Raw genomic sequence first — 21,925 nt, 5'->3', positions numbered from 1 at the left:
AACCCTCAAACACTTTTGTCATTTAAGCAAGATGTCTTTATCAACTTTTTTCCCCGATCTTCTATGCCTACTTTTAAACCTACCTTCAGGATTGTCACTTGATCTTTACCTTGTGTCTACTCAATCTCCAAAGAGGCGTATCACAGAAGAAACTGTATGTCTAAGCAATTTTGAACAAATGGATTAATGTTTCATGTTAAGTAATCTTCTTCCCTCTTTCTTTCTTTTTTAGCATTCCAAATATAGCACACATTGAATACTTTATGCCTAGAACCAGCTAGCTGCCTGTAAACAACTGATAACCCAGGACAGATGTGGTATCCAGTACAACAGAATACATCAGGGCATCATTTATATAGTACCAACATCAATACATTTTAAGAGCACTATTCAAACATTTTCAACACTCAGTAGTAGTCAATTATACATCAAAGTTTATCTGGTGAACAACTCTCACAAAGCTAATTTCAACATAAACTCAGAATTCAAAGGAGCCTATATGAAATAAAACATTTGGAAAGGCTACAGATCTTGTCATCATCAACACTGGTAGTCTAGAAAATAATTTAGAAAAAGATTAAGAAGAAAAGAAGTCTCTGTTCTCACATTTGTTATTAGAATAATAGAAAGAAAATAAAAAAGGTTTTGTACAAACTGACCCTCATTAATGTTATGGTTTGAGGAATAGACAACCATTTATTGTCATTTAGACAATTATTCTATCACCTGATGACTCCTCTCCACCCGGGAAGGGGAAATCGGGGAAAAAACAAGGAAACCCAAGGGTTGAAATATAAACAGATTTAATAGAATAAGATTAAATAATTAACAATAATAACACTAAAGAACCAGTACTGATCCCAATACCAATATAAAATATACAAGAATTATACTCAGCCAATTCTTATAGGAAGCCGTGAACTCCCAGCAGTGGACAGCAAATGTGGGACACTGCGAGCGCTGCGGCTTTGGGAGGAAGAGAAGGGTTCAGTGCTCTGGCAGTGGGTGAAGAAGTTCTCAGGATTGCAGCCATGAAAGAAGAGAGAGAACTCAGCAGCAATCTTTCTAATTGATATTGAATGTGACGTTCGTGGTATGAAATAATCCTGTTGGCAGCTTGGGTCAAGTGCCCGGACCCTGCTCCTCCTCATCCCTGGACCTGGCAAGGCTCAAAAACACTGAGACCTTGAAACCCACAGAGCCTGGCTGGCTATAAAGTACATATTTTCACAAATTCAGACACTAGAGTCTTCTAAAAGTGCAGTTTTCCCAAGCATTAGAAGATAAATTAGTCTTGTGTCACTCAAACCAGGACAATTAATTATAATCCAAATTATAATGTCTTAGATTCACCTAATCATGTATGAGGATTGTAACTTCCAATAAGAAACTGAGGCAGTAGCATTTCATCTTGCCACAACTAAATTTACCAAAGATCACCTAATATAGGCTTTGCTTAAGTTTGCCTAAGAAGAATTATTTAAGTAAACCCATAAAATATTTTATAAAGGAGTGCCACAACTTACAAGCATATAAATAACAGGAAAAGAGTAAAAGTAAGCACTTTTCAAGTTCAATCTAGACAGTATTTCTCAAGTTAAAAAAAAAATTTAAAAAAAAATATATATGCTGCTCAAACACTGCAGTCAGGAGATGAAGTAGATATTTCCCTACTACAGATTCTGTTACAAAACAAAATTCAACTTGTCACGTCCTGGCAACCAGCACTTCAAAAATAGCTTTGTCCTTAAAAAGATTATTGTTCTGATATAAAGCTATAAAAGGAAACAACAAAAATTATTTTCAATTGGTCTCCAACAGTCAGTTATGCCTTTATCTACCTTTGATATCTACTGTAATATAAACAATCCAACTTTCTACTATGGCTGCCTCACTGAGTTATTTCAATAGAGAAAACCTATGAAAATTTTATGACTGCTCCTTCCAGACAGGGATGAACAAGCCTAAGAGACATACATAACAATACTTATGGATGCTCGTAGAGAGGTGTGACTTTTGTATTTGTCCTCCCTTTTCGCTACTTGTGACCTTCAAAAATAAAGGTTTCCTATTATAACTATGATTAATTCTTTTTTTCACACATCCAAACTGGCATTTGGTGGAAGCAAATATGATAATTACAGATCCTGCATTAGTCTGCTTGCTATTGCTGAAGAACGAGCACTACTTTATAGAGGACCTCTAATAGTGTACTATCTGTAATTGAACTCTAAATAAACTTTCCCCTAATACTTTTATTGATCTAACAGAATGTAACAGTTTAAATCCCAGACAAACACAAAAAGACTATTAACTAAAATTCGATTACCCATAGAAATTAGTGGTGGGGAAGATAATGTTGATTTTCTAATTATGTATTGTGTACAGTTTACTTATACTAGAACCATCTCACATAATTTGTACATATATTTCATATTGTACTATCATATACGAGCAATCTTTTCAAAGATGCAACTGCTTTAGCTGAATAATTTATACTTTTTCAAACATGTATTTTCTAAACGTACAGTTATACTCTTCTCCAAAACCAATTTTGCAGTTGCTAGCACAACCTTTTTTTTTTAAAAAAAAATAGATTATTTAAAATGAAAGTCTTACATTAATTTACCATGTCTTAAATGGAAAACCAGATGAAACCAAAACTCTCTTTTTACTTCCATACTCTACGTCATAAACTGCCAGTTTCACATATGCTAGATTTTACTGTATTCTGTTAATAGTTTTGCAGAATTCCTTTTGACATATGTTATCTTCATCACCCCAGTAACCTAACGACGGTAATATAATCTACTCATCTAAGGTATTTGAGCACCACTGATGGAAATCAATGCTGTCTGGCTTAGATGGTATTTCACTACTGAACTGCTTGACATAACTAAAATATATTCATCTACACTACAACTAAATATATACTCAGGCTTTATTTTCCCCTTCAACAGAGAAAATGCTGTCTGCAAAATAGTCTCGTACATTGTTAGTAATAAGGAAATTGTGACTGCTATTCTCTACAAATCTCTCTCTACTTCAAAAGAAAATGCCTCATAATTGAAGATGAAACCTTGCTTGTTTGGTTGGAAAATTTCAGTACAAACTAAACACAAGTAACAGCATTAAAACTGACATAATTCATTTACAAAAATTTTTATTCTTAACCACTTGAGTCTTAACCACTTGAGAATTCAAGTTGAGTAAAAGGAACAATATCTATGAAACTGATGAAATCTATTCTGTTTTAAGAAGTTCAACATGTAGGATTTACTAATGACCTCTCAAATCAAAGGAAAAAAATTACAGATTTTATAGTAAAGAGAATGATGATCTACATCCTGTCCATCTATGTGGAACTGTTTATTATCCATTCTCCATGGTTCAACAGGATATAATGTCAGGCGCAATGCCCATAATCCTTTCTAAATTTTGTTCCTTTGTGCATGTATTAGACACTGCTGATGCATGAAACATCTAATCTGCAGCTAACAATGACAGATGGTTTTCCCATTCATTTCTAATGAGCCATTTTTAAAGTGTCAGCACCATTTTTTGTTTGTTTGTTTAAACTTCCTATTTTACTAAGGCTTCCTGAATTAAAAAAAAAAAAAAAAAAAAAAAAAAAGTGAATGTGCTTTTAGGAAACTGTTAAATGAAAGGCAAAAGAAAAGCAAAATTGACTCTATTATGAATCATCTGCAACAGGAGCATTGTAAGAGATTTGGATTAGAAATAATGAAGTAGTAAAGTCTGTCTTGCAAACCTTCTCAATCAATCTTTTGTTCATTGCCTATCTTATTTCTGTCCCTTCTAGTTTTAATTCTCACTCTTCCCCCCAAAGAATATGTAGTGGTGGTAGCATTTTTGTTATTGTCCAGAACTGTGGCTACAGAAGACCAGCCACTGAATTTCAGTTTTAATATAATTGATATATAATATGACAAAGTGATGACTTCCATCGAAGATCTGTCAGGCAGAAAAATGCCAAGTGTTAAAAGTTATGTACTCACCTTAAGGTAACCATAAATAGGTTACGGCAAAATAAATAAACTTTAAAAAAATAACTAAAGAAACAATGCTACCTGTTGTCATTTGCATTGAAAATAGGACTTTTTTTTTTTCTATCATTTTTATTTATTAGACTAAATAAGACTAAATCTTATTATGAGCACCCAACTTTCTCTCTCTCTTGCACTTCTCCTTAAGCTTTATCCACCCTTTCATCTAGCACTTCAGCTCATGTAACTGCATTCCAATGCACCACCATCTTGTCTTCAAAGCTGATACAACAGAAATATTCTGAGATGGTCCAAATTGTTTCTCCAAACCTCTGCTTCTTTCACCTCGATGCCTTTGAGCAAATTCTGAATCGATTTGTTGAACAGTTCCTTTTCTAAAAAGGAACTCCATGAGGTTTTCTAACCCAGTTTTGGAAAACTCCTGCAGAGTCAATTCTCCCACCTCTGCAAAACTATCTGACTACTACTATTTTTAATCTTCCTTCTTAGATGCAAATAACTTCTATATCTTTTTCATGCACCAGAGTACTGAATTCACCTGTTCATACACACCTCAGGCTACTCAGCGTGTGCTTGTACAGTTTTAAACCTGGTCCTTGCAGATGACATGATGGATTTCTCCTTTGGCCCTAACTCCTAGTGTCTTTCCAATTGCATGTGTCCACTCTTCTATGCATTTCTCTTCAGCAGTGACCTTGAAGTCAAGGAGCTTAGGTTTGAAGAAAGACAAGAGGTACCTCAGTGTGTTTGAGGAATTTACCCTAAGGCTTTTCCTCAATAGGGAAAAGGTACTCAGTCTGCTCGTTTTCCACACCCTGACAGCACAGGGATAAGAATCAGTACAACTCAGTATTTCTTCTCCAAATCTGTTACAAATTATGCCAATCTATGCTTACAGAAACTGGCATCTCCATTCCACCCCATCTTATCATCTGCAGGAGAAAAAATGAAAGTTTACATCCATGTTTTCTTTCTGTGTTTTGACTTCAGAGGAGAAATGTAACAAGCACAGTTCAAGCTTTTTCTTCTTTAGTCCTTTCCTTCATGTTTGTCTTATAAATCTTTCCAAACAAATCTTATGACCAGGAATTGTTGAATTAATACCACTTTTATGTCTATGATATGCCTCAGGTATCTCATTATTTTAGAAACTGTTTTGTACTCCCTTTCTTTAACCTGTGAGTTCATCAAATGATCATTTCACATCTCTTTGGGTGTCTGTAACTGAATGATACTATGAAACATTTATTTAAAGTACACCACCTAATAATTAAATGTACCAGGAGGAGCAATTCTACCGCTCAAGAAGGAAAGGCTGATGAGCTGGTTTGGGGGAGTGAGGTATTTTCCAGGTATTTCCTGTGTGTCGATTTAAATTTCATGTTTCATTGGGATTTTGAATAAAAATGCCACTGTCCTTTCATAAAACTGTTGAAAAATGGCTAAAATACGCCCTAAGGGGTGCAAAATGCCCAGGACTTTTTAGTAGATGCTGCTGAGATAGCACAGCAATATTTTGTTGTTTGCCTAAGGCAACGAAAACCCTAAAGCTGATTTCACACCCTGCAGTATAACAAGCAGCACACTACACATTTCCAGTTGTTAGCACTATTACTAGAGATGAAACTATAAAAAACTTGCTGTCTTTGGAGGAAACATTCATTTGCACTTCCACAAATTTCTTTAGCTAATTCATTAGTAAATTTCCTAACTGTCCATATAAATCTTGAAGATGGTTTTGACTAAGAGGTACATACATAAGTTAGTAGTAGGATGAAAAAAAAATACAAGTCAGAACTGAAGATAAGTCAGAAGTGCAACAGACAAATGTTCTGGGAAACATCTCTGCAGCAAGAGAGGAAGAGCTGGCCAAAGAACCCTGAAGAAATGCCAGCTAAGAAGCCAGATGCTGCTTGCAAAAAATGTTCCAGAGTTTAGCATCTGGGACCAGTAAATGCCAAGCCGATCCCCATCTGTGGGAAAAGCTGTTTACTGCTTCTGGGGGAGAAAAAGTAAGAAGGAGTGCAACAGTAGTTTAAAGGAGTGCCAGTAAAAACAGAAGGCAGACTGAACCAGCATTCAAGTTATAATCGTATCACAATTTACTTTTGAATTCCATGATAGTTTTAAATGCATTCATTTAGAAATAAGCTTATCTTAAAAATATACTGCATAAATATGCCTGCTTTTACTTATGGATCTATCGAATATTAACCCATCCCTACTTTAGGAATCACCTCTTTATACAACTTAGCACAGAAAAATTCTTGCACAGTTCTGAGGAAACGCAGAGGCTGATTTTAACTTCGCTTTTGAAAAGAAATCTTCCCCAGAACGGGGTGGGGAAAGGAGGGAAACAGTATGCCACATTCTGTAACAGTACTGTAATTACAGTTCATGCTATGTCTGACACTGAAAACATTGTAATGACATTAAGACTACTCCTTTCTTAAGAACCCAGTACAGGTAGATGACAGTTACACTAATGAAAAACTATTTTTTTTTTATTCTGAAAATAAGACGTGGCTTCAAATGCTCAGAGGCAAAGAGGGGAGCTACAGGGCAAGATGTTGTATTTGGGAATGGGCTGAGACAGTAAAAGGAAGGAGGCAGAATAAGTCTAATGGTATATTAGTTGACAGGATGGTTACCCACATTGTCAGCTGGCATAAATTATTACTTTTGCAAAGACGAAGAAAGACGATCTTGGCATGGTTAGTAACTGAAGAAGCATTGCTAAGGAAGACTAGCACAGTTTGAGGTGAGTTCTGAAGTGACTCAAGAGACCGTCCACCACAAACACGATTCCGTATTTCAAATTGGAGTCTAAAGGGAAATAGGAAAACCAAGGCCTCTTACAGGGCAGGATAAACAACAAAAGGGTTTAAAGGAAGAGCATTTAAATACAGACAACATTTTTGCACATTATGAGTCATTTCTCACAGGTGCTTAAGCCTCATATTGAAAGGTGACACTGGCATTTACCAACTTTTGTCTTTGCAGAAGTTAGTGGGAAAGAGGTGTTTCAGCACCAGAGTCACCTCTGAAAAGAAAAAGAAAGCTCCTAGAATTAAAGGCATACAAGTAACACTACAAAACTATCTGCAATTTTTTACCCATGTGTGACCCAGTCATAACATTAGACAAAACTCCCATCTGTATCATACACAAAGAAGAGGACCACTGCATCAAAAAAGGGTGCTTAGAAGCAGGTTAAAGGAACTGTACCTAATATTTGTTACAGACATAAGCACACTAAAATAGCATAGCTTGAGAAAATGAATAAGCATTCCACAATACTGTAACACCATTTACAGCATTTTTTAACACAACTAGGCTTAAATATATAAATAATATCCATGACTGTGAAGGGGCAAATGGAGACCTGTGATAGAGCTGCACAAACAGGGTATAAGAAAACATGTGCCAGAAGTAAACTCTAAAGGATGAGCAGGCAGGAAAGATGTCTGTCTCTGCAGAAAGTAGTGAAAGAAGGGGTCCTGATTTCAAAAGCAAGATGTCAAGGGCAGACAGGACCACCTTCTCTTTTAGAGAGGAAGCAGGATGGATAAAACATTGATGATAAATGAAGAAAGACAGGGAAAAAAGAAGACAAAACAATGTGGTTCCTGCTTCTCTCACTGAAGAACTCTAGAGACTGACTACCTTGACCTCAGCGACTAAGAACCATCAACAGCCACAGCCAGCAGCGCTAACTAAACAACATTGGTTCCATAGCACTGCATGATTATATAAACATAAATGATAAACAAATATACTAATATAAACATATAAATAAAATAACATTAGTACAGGCAATGATAATGATTAACAGTGATTAAGAATTAACCTTTGGCAATGTGTAATATTAATGAGTATCAGCAATCCAGTAAAGAGCCATTCTGAAGTTTGGAACTTGCAAAGTTTGTCAGTCTCTGTAAATATTCCCACCACAGAGATCACTAATTTCCTAAGTAATATATGCATCTATATATTCATTTGCAACAAACTTGTTTTAATTAAGTTACAATGAAAAGAATTTATACTTTATAATAAAAGTTATAGGGAGTAGAGATTCTAGGTAGAGCTCTGATGCTAAGAACTTGCACTGTTAGATTCATTAAAATGAATCATCAGCATGAGTCCCAACCAGTGAACCAAGGTACTGTAAGGATGACTAATCTGTATTTTTTTATAATTATTTGAAAAGGAAAATGCAAAAAGAAAAAAAAAAAGTAACAAACAGGAAAAAGGATAAACTACAGGTATAAAAGCAGAACTGGACTTCAGTTTACACAGATTATAAAATGGTATCTTAGTGGATGGGTTCAACTGCTGACAAAGGATAATCTTACTGAAGCAAACACTAAAACTGTTATGAAGAATATGAGCTCAATAGACTGCATAAGGAAATATACTGAATAAGTCGATTTCCTGTTTCATATGGAGAAGTCTATTGGTACGTTACAAAAACAGCAACAATCACTTACCATCTTTATTCTTTCTAACAACATCGACAATGAATACTGACAAAATGGCAAATAGCATGAATCTGCGGGATTCAATGTGGATATACAGAAAGAGGTGAATACTTTGGAAAGACACTTGGATAATTCTCCAAGTTTTAATGTCATAACGATTACAGCCACATTCCATACTATTCTGTATCATTAGATACACCAGTTCATCCATAAATCTGTGTTGCCTGTTATTTTGCAAGAAGAGTCAGAGATTTTCCCTTCAAGTTTCCCTGTAAGTTGGTAAGAGCAAAGGAGACACAGGGGCTTTAATTAGAGTTTGATGTTGTTAGGGCAAAACCTCAGAAGCATCAGGAGGGATGATACAGTAGGATAGAGAAGAAGCAGGGAATTTAGCTGCTAATAGATGCATCTATAAATGTTCAGGGACATTGAGAGATTATGCTATCGTGAGAATTAAGAGTGAGGTTCACAGGGCACTGGAAATGTATGCATGAAAATATTCTAATTTCATTTCCTTGCTGTGCCATGTGCCAAACTGAAAAGTGAGAAGGAAGAAAAGGAAATTTCTCTAGTTTATCAACTGAACAAAAATTAACTGGAATTAAACAGGAATTATGCAACAAATGACCCACATTTAACAATTCAAGCTTACCTATTGATTCAGTATCTTCTTTATTCTGATTTTTTAAAATAAAAATATGCAACTGAGAAGGCTTGGGTTTTTTTTTTTCCTGTCAGCATGTGATTTATTTTTCTATGATGGAAGAAAAACATTCAGTTCTGGCATACTTGTTGATCCTTCAGTTTTGGCAGTAAGTTTTCACATCAAGGTTCAAAACGAATAGCACCAGATAAATAAAAGAATTTTAAAAATAAATTTTTAGTTATGGTTTGTATTATTCTCATTATTACAGATTTCCAACTTGATACAAAAATATTTCCTTTTGTATTATATTATTCTCTGTGGCTTTTCTATACAAAAATATTTTTATGCTGTTGCACAATAAATTATTTGTTTTTCAAGAACTGATGTTTTCAAATGGATTTGCAAATACTCAAGAGAAGGTAACCTAGTAAGTATCATCAAAGGCTTAAAAGAAAGCTGTGTTATCTATCCTTTACATTACTTTAAGTTAGAAGTGATATCCAGCACCAGCATTAGCGTGGCCATCTTCAAAGAAATGCAAAAAAGTCTGAATATCCAGACCAGCAGCTAAACTTACGCCAGGAAAACAAACGGTGCCAGAACATGGCCACAGGCAAGGAAACTGCACTATCACTGTTGCATTCTCAAAGCAGTTCCTGGCCTGACTTTGGTCCAGGCCAACTAGTGCTAGTCCAAAACAATGCCCAGGCACAGCTAGGAAACGCCAATGATCTTTTCTAGTAGGCTGTTAGAATCCACTTACCCTGTTTTAAAGACTACATTTAGTTTTAAAGACACAGCTGGACGTCCTCAGGATCAGATACTAGTTACTGCCACTGCTTAGCTACCACGAGATGAACACTTTGTCCTGTTGCTGTACCAAGACAAAACCAATGCTTTTTTTATATTAGTAATCGTGACAAAAAAGCAGGATGTCTTTTAACATCTGTGAGCATAAACTAAGACAACTCTAATCATTGAAACAAAATTGCTTTAGACAATACAATAAAAACATTGGTCTAGACTGATTTTCCTTGCGGATGCTAAGTCTTAGACTCCTAGTTTTAACCACAGATATTTTTGAAGAAGTTGTTTTTGTGTGGCTTATCATGACCCCTGTATATGACAATTCAACAATACATCTAATTTTCCCACTCTGTTACGTCAACTAGGACAAACAGCTGTGACGAAAAATGTGTTCAGTTCAAATCAATTCTCTTGTAAATATTTTCTGTAAAAGTTCAGTATTTGCCAATTGCAGAAAAAGTACATTTTGAGCATGTGTTTTTTCTCATTAAACAATAAAGAATCCTTGGATGTTCTCGTACGTAGTTGACACAGCTATGAATAAAATCAGGAAAAGCCATGTTACCTTCTGCAATATATGCTTCCAGATGCTGAAAAAGCAGGTAAAATATAAGGACGGATAATGATGCATGGTTGCAAAATATTCACATACCTAGAATTGTCCTTGCGGACGGTGAAACTGTACATTTGCTATACAATCCATAGTATCATGGAAGAATTCAAATTGCCATCATGTAACAGCTAAACAGACAAAAGAGTATGCCGTTATAAAATTATTTTTCATTAGTAGACTATAAAGAATGATGAACTTCACCAGTCTCTTCTTTTTCTGTTATCGGACTGAAAAAAATTTTACCAAAATAGCACATCTTATATAAAAATGCAGTTCTAGGATAAGACAAAGTTTTTCAGTTAAATCTTGAACATAAGCTAATGTAATAAATTGTATTATATTAAATAATTTAACTTAGTTAAATCTTTGGCTAATTAGGGAATCATTTGTCTGCTTTCAACTGTGATAGGTTTTCTTTCAGATTATTTTCTATACTACCAGGAACATAATCACTGCAAAACAACTAGATTGTGTACTGTGTGACACTGGGTTCTTTATGCAGCTGTAACATAGAATCATAGAATGGTTATAGTTGGAAGGGACCTTAAAGATCATCATGTTCCAACCCCTCTAGCCTGGGCAGGGACACCTCCCACTAGACCTCGTTGCTCAAAGTCCCATCCAGCCTGGTCTTGAACACTTCCAGGGATGGGGCATCCACAACTTCCCTGGGCAACCTGTTCCAGTGCCTCACCACCCTCACAGTAAAGAACTTCTTCCTAATATCTAGCCTAAATCGAACCTCTTTCAGTTTAAACCGTTACCATTCATCCTATCGCTACACTCCCTCATAAAGAGTCCCTCCCCATCTCTCCTGTAGGCCCCCCTTAGGCACAGGAAGGCTGCTGTAACGTCTCCCTGGAGCCTTCTCTTCTCTCAGGCTGAACAACCCCAACTCTCTCAGCCTGTCCTCACAGGAGAGGTGCTCCATCCCTCCGATCATTTTTGTGGCCCTCCTCCTGGACTCACTCCAACAGGTCCACGTCCTTCCTGTGTTGAGGACTCCAGAACTGGATGCAGTACTCCAGGTGGGTCTCACCAGAGCAGAGGAGAGGGGCAGAATCACCTCCCTCGACCTGCTGGCCACTCTTCTTTTGATACAGCCCGGGATGCAGTTGGCTTTCTGCACATTGTCAGTTCACGTTGGGCTTCTTGTCCACCAACACCCCCAAGTCCTCCTAAGGGTTGCTCTCAATCCATTCTCCACCCAGCCTGTGTTTGTGCTTGGGATTGCCGTGACCCAGGTGCAGGACCTTGCACTTGGCCTGGCTGAACTTCGTTAAGTTCACACATGCCTACTTCTCAAGCCTGTCCAGCTCCCTCTGGATGGCATCCCTTCCCTCCAGCATGTCTAATGCTCCACACAGCTCGGTGTCATTGGCAAACTTGATGAGGGTACGCTCAATCCCACTGTCCATGTCACCGACAAAGATGTTAAACACCACTGGTCCCAGTACTGACCCCTGAGGAACACCACTCGTCACTGGCTTCCACTTGGACATCGAACCGTTGACCACAACTCTTTGAGTGTGGTGATCTCACCAATTCCTTATCCACCGAGTGGTCCATCTATCAAATCCACATCTGTCCAATTTAGAGACAAGGATGTCATGTGGGACAGTGTCAAATGCTTTGCACAAGTCCAGGTAGATAATGTCAGTTGCTCTTCCCTTATCCACCAACACTGTAATGCTGTCACCAAAGACCACTAATTTCTCAGGTACAATTTTCCCTTAGTGCAACCATGTTGGCCGTCACCAATCACCTCCTTATTTTCCATGCGCCTTAGCAGAGATTGAAGAAGGATCTGCTCCATGATCTTGCCAGGCAGAGAGGTGAGACTGACTGGCCTGCAGTTTCCTGGGTATTACTTTTCTCCCTTCTTAAAAATGAAGGTTATGTTTCCCCTATTCCAGTCAGTAGGAAGTTCACCGAACTGCCATGACTTCTTAAATATGATGGACAGTGGCTTAGCAACTTCATCCGCCAGCTCCCTTAGGACCCATGGGTGCATCTCATCATGTCCCATGGATTTGTGCACCTTCAGGTTCCTTAGATGGTCTTCAACCTCATTTTCTACCATGAGCAGTTCTTCATTCTCCTAGTCCCAGCATTTACCTTCTGCAACTGTTTCCTTTGGGAGAGGGCCCACATCTTCCCTTCTCTTCCTTTTATCACTGGCATGCCTATAGAAGCCTTTTTGTTGCCCTGAACGTCCTGGGCCAGATTTAATTCTGTCAGGGCTTTAGCTTTCCTATCCTGATCCCTGGCTGCTTGGGCAATTCCTCTATATTCCTCCCAGGCTACATGCCCTTGCTTCCACCTTTCTGTAGGCTTCCTTTTTTGAGTTTCTCCAGTTGCTTCTTGTTCATCCATGCAGGCCTCCTGGCATTTTTGCCTGACCTCCTCTTTGCTGGGATGCACTGCTCCTGAGCTTGGAGGCGATACCTGAACATTAGCTAGCTTTCTTGGGTCCCTCTTCCCTCCAGGGCTTTATCCCACAGTACTCTACCAAGCAGATCCCTGAGGACACCAAAGTCTGCTCTCCTGAAGTCCAGGGCAGCGAACTTACTGTGTGGCCTCCTCACTGCCCTCAGGATCTTGAACTCCACCATTTCATAGTCACTGCAGCCAAGGCTGCCCTTGAGCTTCACATTCCTCACCAGCCCCTCCTTGTGGGTAAGAACAAGGTCCAGCATGGCACCTCCCCTCATTGGGTCCTCTAACATCAATGCATTCCAGGAACATCCTGGATTGCTTATGCCCTGCTGTGTTGTCCCTCGAACAGATACTGGGGTAGTTGAAGTCCCCCATGAGGATCAGGGCTTATGAAGGTGAGGCTATTCCTATCTGTCTGTAGAGGGCCTCATCCACTTGTTCTTCCTGGTCAGGTGTCCTATAGCAGACCCCCACTGTAACATAATCTGTCCCTGCCCACCCTTTAATCTTGACTCATAGGGTTTCAGTCAGCTCCTCATCCATCCCCAGGTGGATGCACTCCAGCTGGTCATTAACATAAAGGCAACACCCCTTCCTTACCTCCCCTGCCTATCCTTCCTGAAGAGCCTACATCCTTACATTCCAACACACCAGCCATAGGAGCCATCACACCGTATCTCCGTGATGCCAGTAAGATCACAGCCCTGGAGGCATGCTCACATCTCTAACTCTTCATGTTTATTCCCTGTGTTACGTGTTCGCATAGAGGCATTTAAGCTGGTCCCCGATGAAGCGGAGGTACTGGCTGGAGTGGCTGGTATTCCATCGTGCTGCACGCCAGGTACTCTCTGGCTGACCTGTGGTCCTTCCCCAGGCTCTGGTTATCTATTGCTGGCACTGGCATCCCACTGGTAGGAGTGGGATGGATTGAGCTTCCCTTCCCCCCTTCCCCAGCAACTCTAGTTTAAAGCTCTCTTTGGGAGCTTGGCAAGCCTCTGACTGAAGGTACTTTTCCCCTTCTCTGACAGATGGACCCCATCAAGCCCCAGTAGATCAGGTTTCTGAAAGCGAGTCCCATGGTCTAAGTAGCAAAACCCCGGGCTGTTGCATGGGGAGCAGATCGGGTAGCAAAGACGCTACTCATCTCCAGCCTCTCTCCTGATGTGACAGGTCTGTCTTCTTCAGTCTGCAGAGCAGTAAACCAGTTCTGCAAGGGCACCTCAGGCTTTAGGGGAACTCTCTGCCTCCTGTTGGTCCTTGCTGTCACGAGCTTCCATTCTTCCATGTTACTGAACTCCCTCCCTTCTGTGTGTGCCAGTCTGGGAGATTTTAGCTGCTTGGCTGTGGGTCCACTGCAGACTGCGCTTGGAACCAGCTGTCTATCTCCTTCTCAGCCTTCCTGAAGCTATGCAGCCTCCTCACTGCCTCCTGCAGCTCAGCCACCTGCTGCCGGATGTCCTGCACCTGGGCACACCTTTTGCAGGCAGGTCTGCTGCCTATCCCTGCCCCAGGAGAAAGGTCTAGGCACCTCCTGCAGTCTGAGGTCTGCCCTGCAGCCCCTCCCTTCAGCAGCTCCGTCTGCCGTCTGGAGGCATCGGCCATCGATAAGGTGGATGGTGCAGACCCCCAAGCCAGAGCTGCAGCCTTTGCTCTCAGATGAGTTCCCACCATTCTGCCTTGAGGGTCAGGGAGGATGAGTGCCCTTGACCTGCGCAGATGGTCACAGAACAGTGCCCGGTGTTCAACCAGTGGAATGCTCCTCCTTCAAGAGACACCTTCTCACACACCCTTCCTGCGCAAACTCAGTATCAGTATATATCAAATATATCAGATACCAGTATCTGCTAAAGAGTTTACATTGAGAGGCAGAAGGACTCTTTTAATATTGACATCATAATATAGGTAGACCTTGGCTACAAATATAAGAAGCTGACTGCCAGATTGTTTACAGAGTTCTTATCCTCATAACACTGAAACAAAGTAGTTTCTAGATCACGAATGCATGCATGAAATAAAGATTCGGGTTTAAGTTAAAATAATACAGTTAGTGTCAAATCCTCATTTCTCTGCATTTCTCCCAGCTTGGCTGTAAATTTTAGTTAAATACTATTTTGTTGTCATTTTAAGCCACAAGATGGCAGCAATGATATAATCTCTTCATCTACGATTGTACAACTATGTCCACTCCCACTACTTTCACTCTTACAGCACCTCCTGTGCTTGCAGGGCGGGTATGTCAGAAAGAAATCCTACATTTTCTTTTACAAAATACAGTTCCAGATTAAATTACTTGTTAAGTGAATTGATGCATTTTTTTACTTTTCCACCTACAACTGTCTGCTGACTTCAAATGAATGTGCAGTGAAGCAGTGTATCCGTGACACAAGTTGTTTACTCATCTTTGTGTAATAACATTTCATTCTCCAAGTTGAGAAATAAAAGAATAACTGCATGAGTAGGTCTGTCATTCCTGGAACAGAACCTTACAGTGAGAGGATGCAACACTTACCGATAGCTGTTGAAAAGATCCATGCAGGTGCCATTGTTTTTACAAGGCTCTGAATTACATTCATTTGATTCGTATTCACAAAACGTTCCTTCCCATCCAGGCAAGCAAACACATTGGTATCTCTGTAATGTATTAATTAAAATAAACGATCTGTTACTTTTTGTATTTTTAATACAATTACAACCGGTATTATTACTGCTTGTTGTGCATTTTTGTCTTCTAGCAGGTGTTTTGCCATTTCAAAACTTGAAAATTTTATAAATGTATCAATAGTTTGGGCTACTAATATGAAGAAAAAGGAAGATATGAGGTAGGTATGCAACACTACTCATTATCTACCTTTTTCTATAATTATCTTGTGTACCCCAAATCCTTTACTAGCTCTCCCACCCTCCTCCAAGTTTTTCAAAGAAAAGATATTATCTCTATGAAATTACTTTGCTTAGATATTGCATTGACATGCCTAAAACACAGGGGTTTACAGTCATCTGAGTTGTACTGCTCAGCATGCAATCCAAACAGAACTCAATATAAAATATTTTATTATGGAAATTCTCAGGATTATATAGCTATCCAACTTGTTTAACACCTTAAATATAAAATTGTGCCCAAGTATTTTAATTAAGCAGTACCAGACAACTCATGACATGAAAAATACTGTTTCATATACAGTGTATAAAACAGAATACAGGTTGTATTAGGTAGTAATCCAGAGAGCATAATCATAAGTCTTCTAGCTCTGTGGTGATATTAGCGTTAAATATATTAATGATCAGGTGTTGCGAGTGCTGAATTTCTGACTAATTGAACTGAATAAAACTTCAGCAGTGTGTGTATCCACTTCAAAATGACATATATTATAGGACATTTTTCATCACACTGCAAAGCCATTATACCACACTGTAACCACACTCCAGTATTACCTCCAGCTTCAAAATTATCTGGTATCTGTGTGCAATGCGGTGTCTGACACAGTCTCACAGAACTGAGAAGTATAAAGCATGTTTTTCCTGCCCATGTTCTACGTCATGGGACATAGAAGAACCAAGAATGTCTTCTACGTCAAGAAGAACCAAGCGGCCCTTCGCTTGCTCCCCCTGCCCTGTGGCAGGATGGGGGGAAAATAAGAAGAAAAAGGCACAACTCACGGATTGAGATAAAGGCAGTTTAACAGAACAGCAAAGAAAAGGGAAAACAGTAACACTGATCAAGGAATATACAAAACACAATTAATGTACAATTGCTCACTGCATGGAACCCGGAAAAACCTCAGCCCACTCCCAAGCAGGGATTGCTGCCCTCCACCCCAGGTCAGCTCAGTGCTATATACCCAGCATCACTTCACATGGTAAGGAATACCCTTTTGGCCAGTTTGGGTCAGTGTCCCAGCTCCTTGTGAAAATTAACCCTATCCCTGCTGCAACCGGGACATTCTACCACAAAAAAAAAAAAAAAAAAAAAAAAAAAATTAATAAGAGAGGGGCAGCAATGCAGACACTTCCATCCACCAGAAGTTTTTAATTGGATCTTTTGGAACATGCTTGCTTCCTTCTACCAAAAGTTAGGAAATACTTTAATGGTAAGTGTGACTAATGTGAATTATTTCATTACTTGCTAAACATTGCAACAGCCTTCAGGGTAGATTTTAAAGCCTATTAAAATCCATGTAAATTGGAAGCCATTAACAGCAAAAAAGTTGAGTTTTTTTAAAGCTGAGTGCGTAAATAAATTGCCACAGCATGATGATCAAACGTGGAACATAGCTGATTGTGGCATCTACAGGTGTTCACAGTCTGCAAATCATATTGCTGTATTTTAGCTGGTTTGCTACTGAATCTGCACTTTGGAAACTGAGCAATTGTGTTTCAAACAGATATCAGCTACGAACTTTCACATTAACATTAAAGATAAATCATTTAATTTCCTAATATAGTTTAAAAATATAGTAAGTTAAGCATCAGAACTCTGAAGGAAATGCATACTGGGCAATCGTCCCAGACTTTTCTATGATGATACCCTTACCCTCTCCTGCCAAATTAAAAGCTTAGAGCATTTTATTGGAACAAAGTTAACAAAAGCAAAAAGAAAGGATGTTTATGGTTTACAGTCAAGCTCAGTATGATCGTCCTGATGTGCCATATAGTGGGGAACAGCTCCACTGATTCCGGAACTTAAATTATTTACATGTATAATCTACTATAGTTGGTCAATTTTTGCACCAACCAATTTGTACATAGTGTATTTGTGATCTGCATTTTTCCTAACTGCATTCTATTTATTTTGTGCTCATGCTGACTCCCGCAGTTGCTATGCTTGCTTCAGACGCACCCATAACTCCTCTAACATGGATTTTCTGAACCCACTGAGATGTATTTTAAAAGCCAGAAAATAAAATTGAAGGGTACCTTTCTGAGTTAAGATAGGACATTTTGACAAATGTGAAATGTCAGTAACTTATTTACAGAGCAACATAAGACAACAGAAAAATAATTGCCTGAAAGCAGGTCGGACAGTCAAGATGACCTCAGTATATACTGATGAGTTAACTACATATTATAATCAAAAAAAGAAAGCAACATTTTGTGTTCTGTGTTTTACACAGGCAAGACTATTTCATGCAACTAAATATAACTTGCAACCTGTGGACTCCATCTGTTAGCAGAAAAAAAGCTTAATTGATAGTTTACTGTTACTGCTTTGTACGCTTGAACTCAGGCTCAAGAAATGGCAAAATATTCTCCACGAAGAGAGAAGAAAATTGGCAGCATGAGCCCAAGAAGCGGGAAATATTTGAAGTGACAGTAAATCAAAGGTTAATATTGGAGACAACAAGACTGTGTTAAGGTATTTTTGTATTTTTTAAATAAAATACTGAGAGACGAACTTGGAAAGAGAAAACAATTTTCTGGGAGTTGTGCCAAGGAAATAAAAAAAGAAAATGCAGTGAGACAAATTACATTACTAGGCCACATGTTAACGCTTTCTATTACATCATAGCCACGCTGAAATAAGTTATTAAATATTTTAATTAATTGTAAAGTTTTTCTGAGATTTCCTCAATTCCCTGCATATTTATCAGTGCCTTGAAAAGAAGTGTTAGAATGGGAAAAAAAAAAGATTCTATAAACACACAAGGCAAAAATGGGGATTACTCACCCATACCCACAAGTAACTATTAGACACCTCTTAAAAACTGTTCTGCTGTCAGGTTAAGTTTTCATGTAAACCAGGAATGTGAGATAATGACTTACTTCCAAAAAACCCTTCCAGAAATGGATTACAAAATTAGATGTGAAAGGAGGCTGCGAACAGTTTTGTTTAGAAAGCAGCAGGTTTTTTTTTTTCTAAAAACATCTCTCAATCAGCAACTGAAATTTGTGGATTTCTCATCTCAGGAGGACTGTCACACCAAGCACAAAACACTACTCATATATGTATATCATGCATTGGTGCAATATATAAGGTTTTTTAGTTGACATACATATTTAATCTCTGTGTAGATTTAAAGTAACAGAAGGTGCCATGTTAAATAAATTATATGTAAGTATATGTAGATAAAAAAGGTATTGATAGATAACAAGACTTCGCAGAGAAGGACCTGGGGCTCCTGGTGGACACCAAGTTGAACCCGAGCCAGCAAGGCACCCTTGCAGTAAAGAAAGCAAACAATATCCCGGGCTGCATTCGGAGGAGCTTTGCCAGCAGGTCAAGGAGGTGATCCTTACTCAGCACTGGTGAGGCCACACCTGGAGTGCTGTGTCCTGTTCTGGGCTTCCCAGTACAAGAGGGATAGGGAGCTGCTGGAGAGTCTGGTGAAGGGCCACTAACATTATTAAGAGACTGGCACATCTCTTGTATGAGGAAAGACTGAAAGAAGTGCGACTGACAGTCAGGGCGTAATATACACCAAACAACATGAAGTGACAGGAAGCAGTGAATCAAGCACGACTGGAGCAATAGGATTTCATACCTACTTATGTATTTCTTTCGCTTTATTTATTGTAATTATGTATTACTATACACCGTAGCCAAGTTAAAATACATGGTACCTTTGAGTTCCTCCAAATCATTTCTTCCTTGTCCTCTAAAGAACACAACAAATGCATAACTAACACCATAGTTATTCCTTGTACATAGCTTTCCCTTGTACAATATATAGCACAGTATTTACAAGAAGAGTGAGTTTTATCAGCAATACACAGGGTCAAAAACTGTAATTTTTAAAATCTCTGGCATACATACACAGAACCATCTATGCACACTAGCATGCCTTCATCCAGTCAACAATGTGCGTAGTAAGAAAGTGTTATTTAAAAGCATTTGCATATTTTCCCTTCTCCAACACTGTAAAATGAAGAATTAGTCATGTCCTTAAGCCCTAGTCAATGTTACTTTACTGGAAAATGGCAGCTGAACACCTGGCAAATAGAAACTACAATGAAAAAGGTTCATCACACACAACAAGGATCTGAATTACGAATATGGTTAAGTCTTCAAGCCTGTACTTTACATGTGTAGGTTGAGCAGAATTTTTACAATACATATATATATTCCAGGTACTTTTTCCATGTCTAGAGCAAAATTTAAATGGAAGTAATTTCATTCTGAAAGATCCTATGGAGTTGGGGCATTTTTGGGGGGTGTCAATGGTTTTTAATTTTTTAGTAAACAGAAAGGACAAAAATATACCTTGCATGGAAACAGAAACACAGGAGTGGAAACATATAAATCTCCCTTTATTCTGTGTGGTTTGAGTTCTTCTGCCAGACCATGTTTCCTGTGGTGCAACTCTTTTTCCATTAAGGCCAAACAGGATGAGCAGATCATGAGACTACGTTGGCACAGAATGGGAGACATACTCCAGCAAAAAACCCTTGGTTTGCCTTTGAGACTTTTTTCCTCCTGAAAAATGATGGTCTTTTTGATTCTACAGAAAACTTTTAATCCCAAATTCTGTTCTGCTGGAAGCAGGGTTTTTTCCTACTGAAAACCTTCATGCAACTTAATTTTGTTAGTGCTACCAGCAGTTCATTTCACCTTGTGAAATAAATGCGAACATAAAAATGTAAGCATCTGTGAAATCGTATTTGCAATTGCTCTAAACCATATTGAGTTCCTAACATTATTTATGGAGCTTTTTTGTTAATCTAGGGGGCTTTTCTGAGTTCCTACTTTAAGGTTTCACTTTTAAGCTATTATTGATTTACCCATTTACATATAACCACACATATTCACTAACAAAACTAGATTATTCCCATTTTTTATTGTGACGTTGTTTTCATTTTGCATGACTGTTTGCATTTATATCCTATATAAGAAAACTTATTTAAAAAAAATAATAAATTTTAAAAAAGGATACCTGTTCATCTTCAGTTGGTTTAACCCTTACTTTAACTTTCACTAAAGAAAATCAAGCTAAAACAAGATCTACACTGTGAAATTCCAGCAACTACACTACCTTTCAGGCTTCTGGTAATGAATTATTCACCTGTTGTTCAGACATGTTGGAACAGCAAATGTATTAATAGTGTTGCTCCACAAGTGAAAGAAAATTGACTTCTGAGGCATGAAGAAAACCTGCAATTGGGCCTGTTTTCCCTAGTCTGACAGACATACATGGCTTGCTCTAATATTAGTTAATAACTGTAATAGATAGAGTCAGATTGCCTACCTCATGGCAAAGAAACACTGTTGGGGGCTTAGTGCCATAAGATTTGCGATATGATTACTAATAGTGATATTAATTGGACGAACAATTATAATCTGTGAAAGACTAAGGTGAAAAAAAAGTATGAAACATGGATTCACAAGCATAGAAAAATTGCAATAAAAATTCTGGTTTCTGAACAGCAGTCAACTGAACGGTTCCAATAAAACCACTATTTAAAAATCACCAAAGTCAGTTACTGAATCTTATTTTTAGAATCATTAGCTGTCATATTCTTATGTATTCCTTTATTTTAAAAAAAGCCTTTTCTCCATTTCACTCTTTCTACGTAAGTTACAAAGCCTATGAAATTCTTGCGCTAAGCACTGCATAATGTGAAATACTGGGATAAACATCTTGATATTATATACTAGCTTTCTACAGAGCTTGAGATAGCATCAAGGATTTTCAAAAGCTTATCTACTCTCTATTTTTATTCGTATATCCTTCCCTAAACAGTCTGACATGTTAAAAATGCTGACCAGTATATTTATTTGTCCTTCCAAACCTACTTATATTCTAATATTCTAATAAACCTAAGTCATTATAAATTATATATTATCTGATTTCAAGGATAAAACAGAATTTCCTTTATTTAAATTTTAAACAAGTCTTATAGGAGAAACAAAGAACATTTTTAATTTGCTTATCTCTCCAACTTTTTAAATAATTAATTAGTTAAATTAGCAAGAAGT

At 38.1% G+C, this 21,925-nt stretch overlaps 1 protein-coding gene across 1 annotated transcript in view; it reads right to left on the bottom strand.

Moving 5' to 3' along the window:
• The window catches only part of EYS (eyes shut homolog), an 895,325-nt gene that overhangs the window by 533,708 nt on the left and 339,692 nt on the right, over window positions 1–21,925 (bottom strand). Inside the window, exon 22 of the mRNA XM_074153627.1 lies at window positions 15,524–15,645. Within this exon, the coding sequence (XP_074009728.1) occupies window positions 15,524–15,645 (122 nt within the window). The remainder of the gene's footprint in view (window positions 1–15,523; window positions 15,646–21,925) is intronic.

Source organism: Numenius arquata, chromosome 9 (assembly GCF_964106895.1).
Source record: "Numenius arquata chromosome 9, bNumArq3.hap1.1, whole genome shotgun sequence".
NCBI lineage: Eukaryota > Metazoa > Chordata > Aves > Charadriiformes > Scolopacidae > Numenius > Numenius arquata.
Note: the sequence above shows the minus strand (reverse complement) of the source record. Positions and strands in the feature narration are given on the sequence as shown.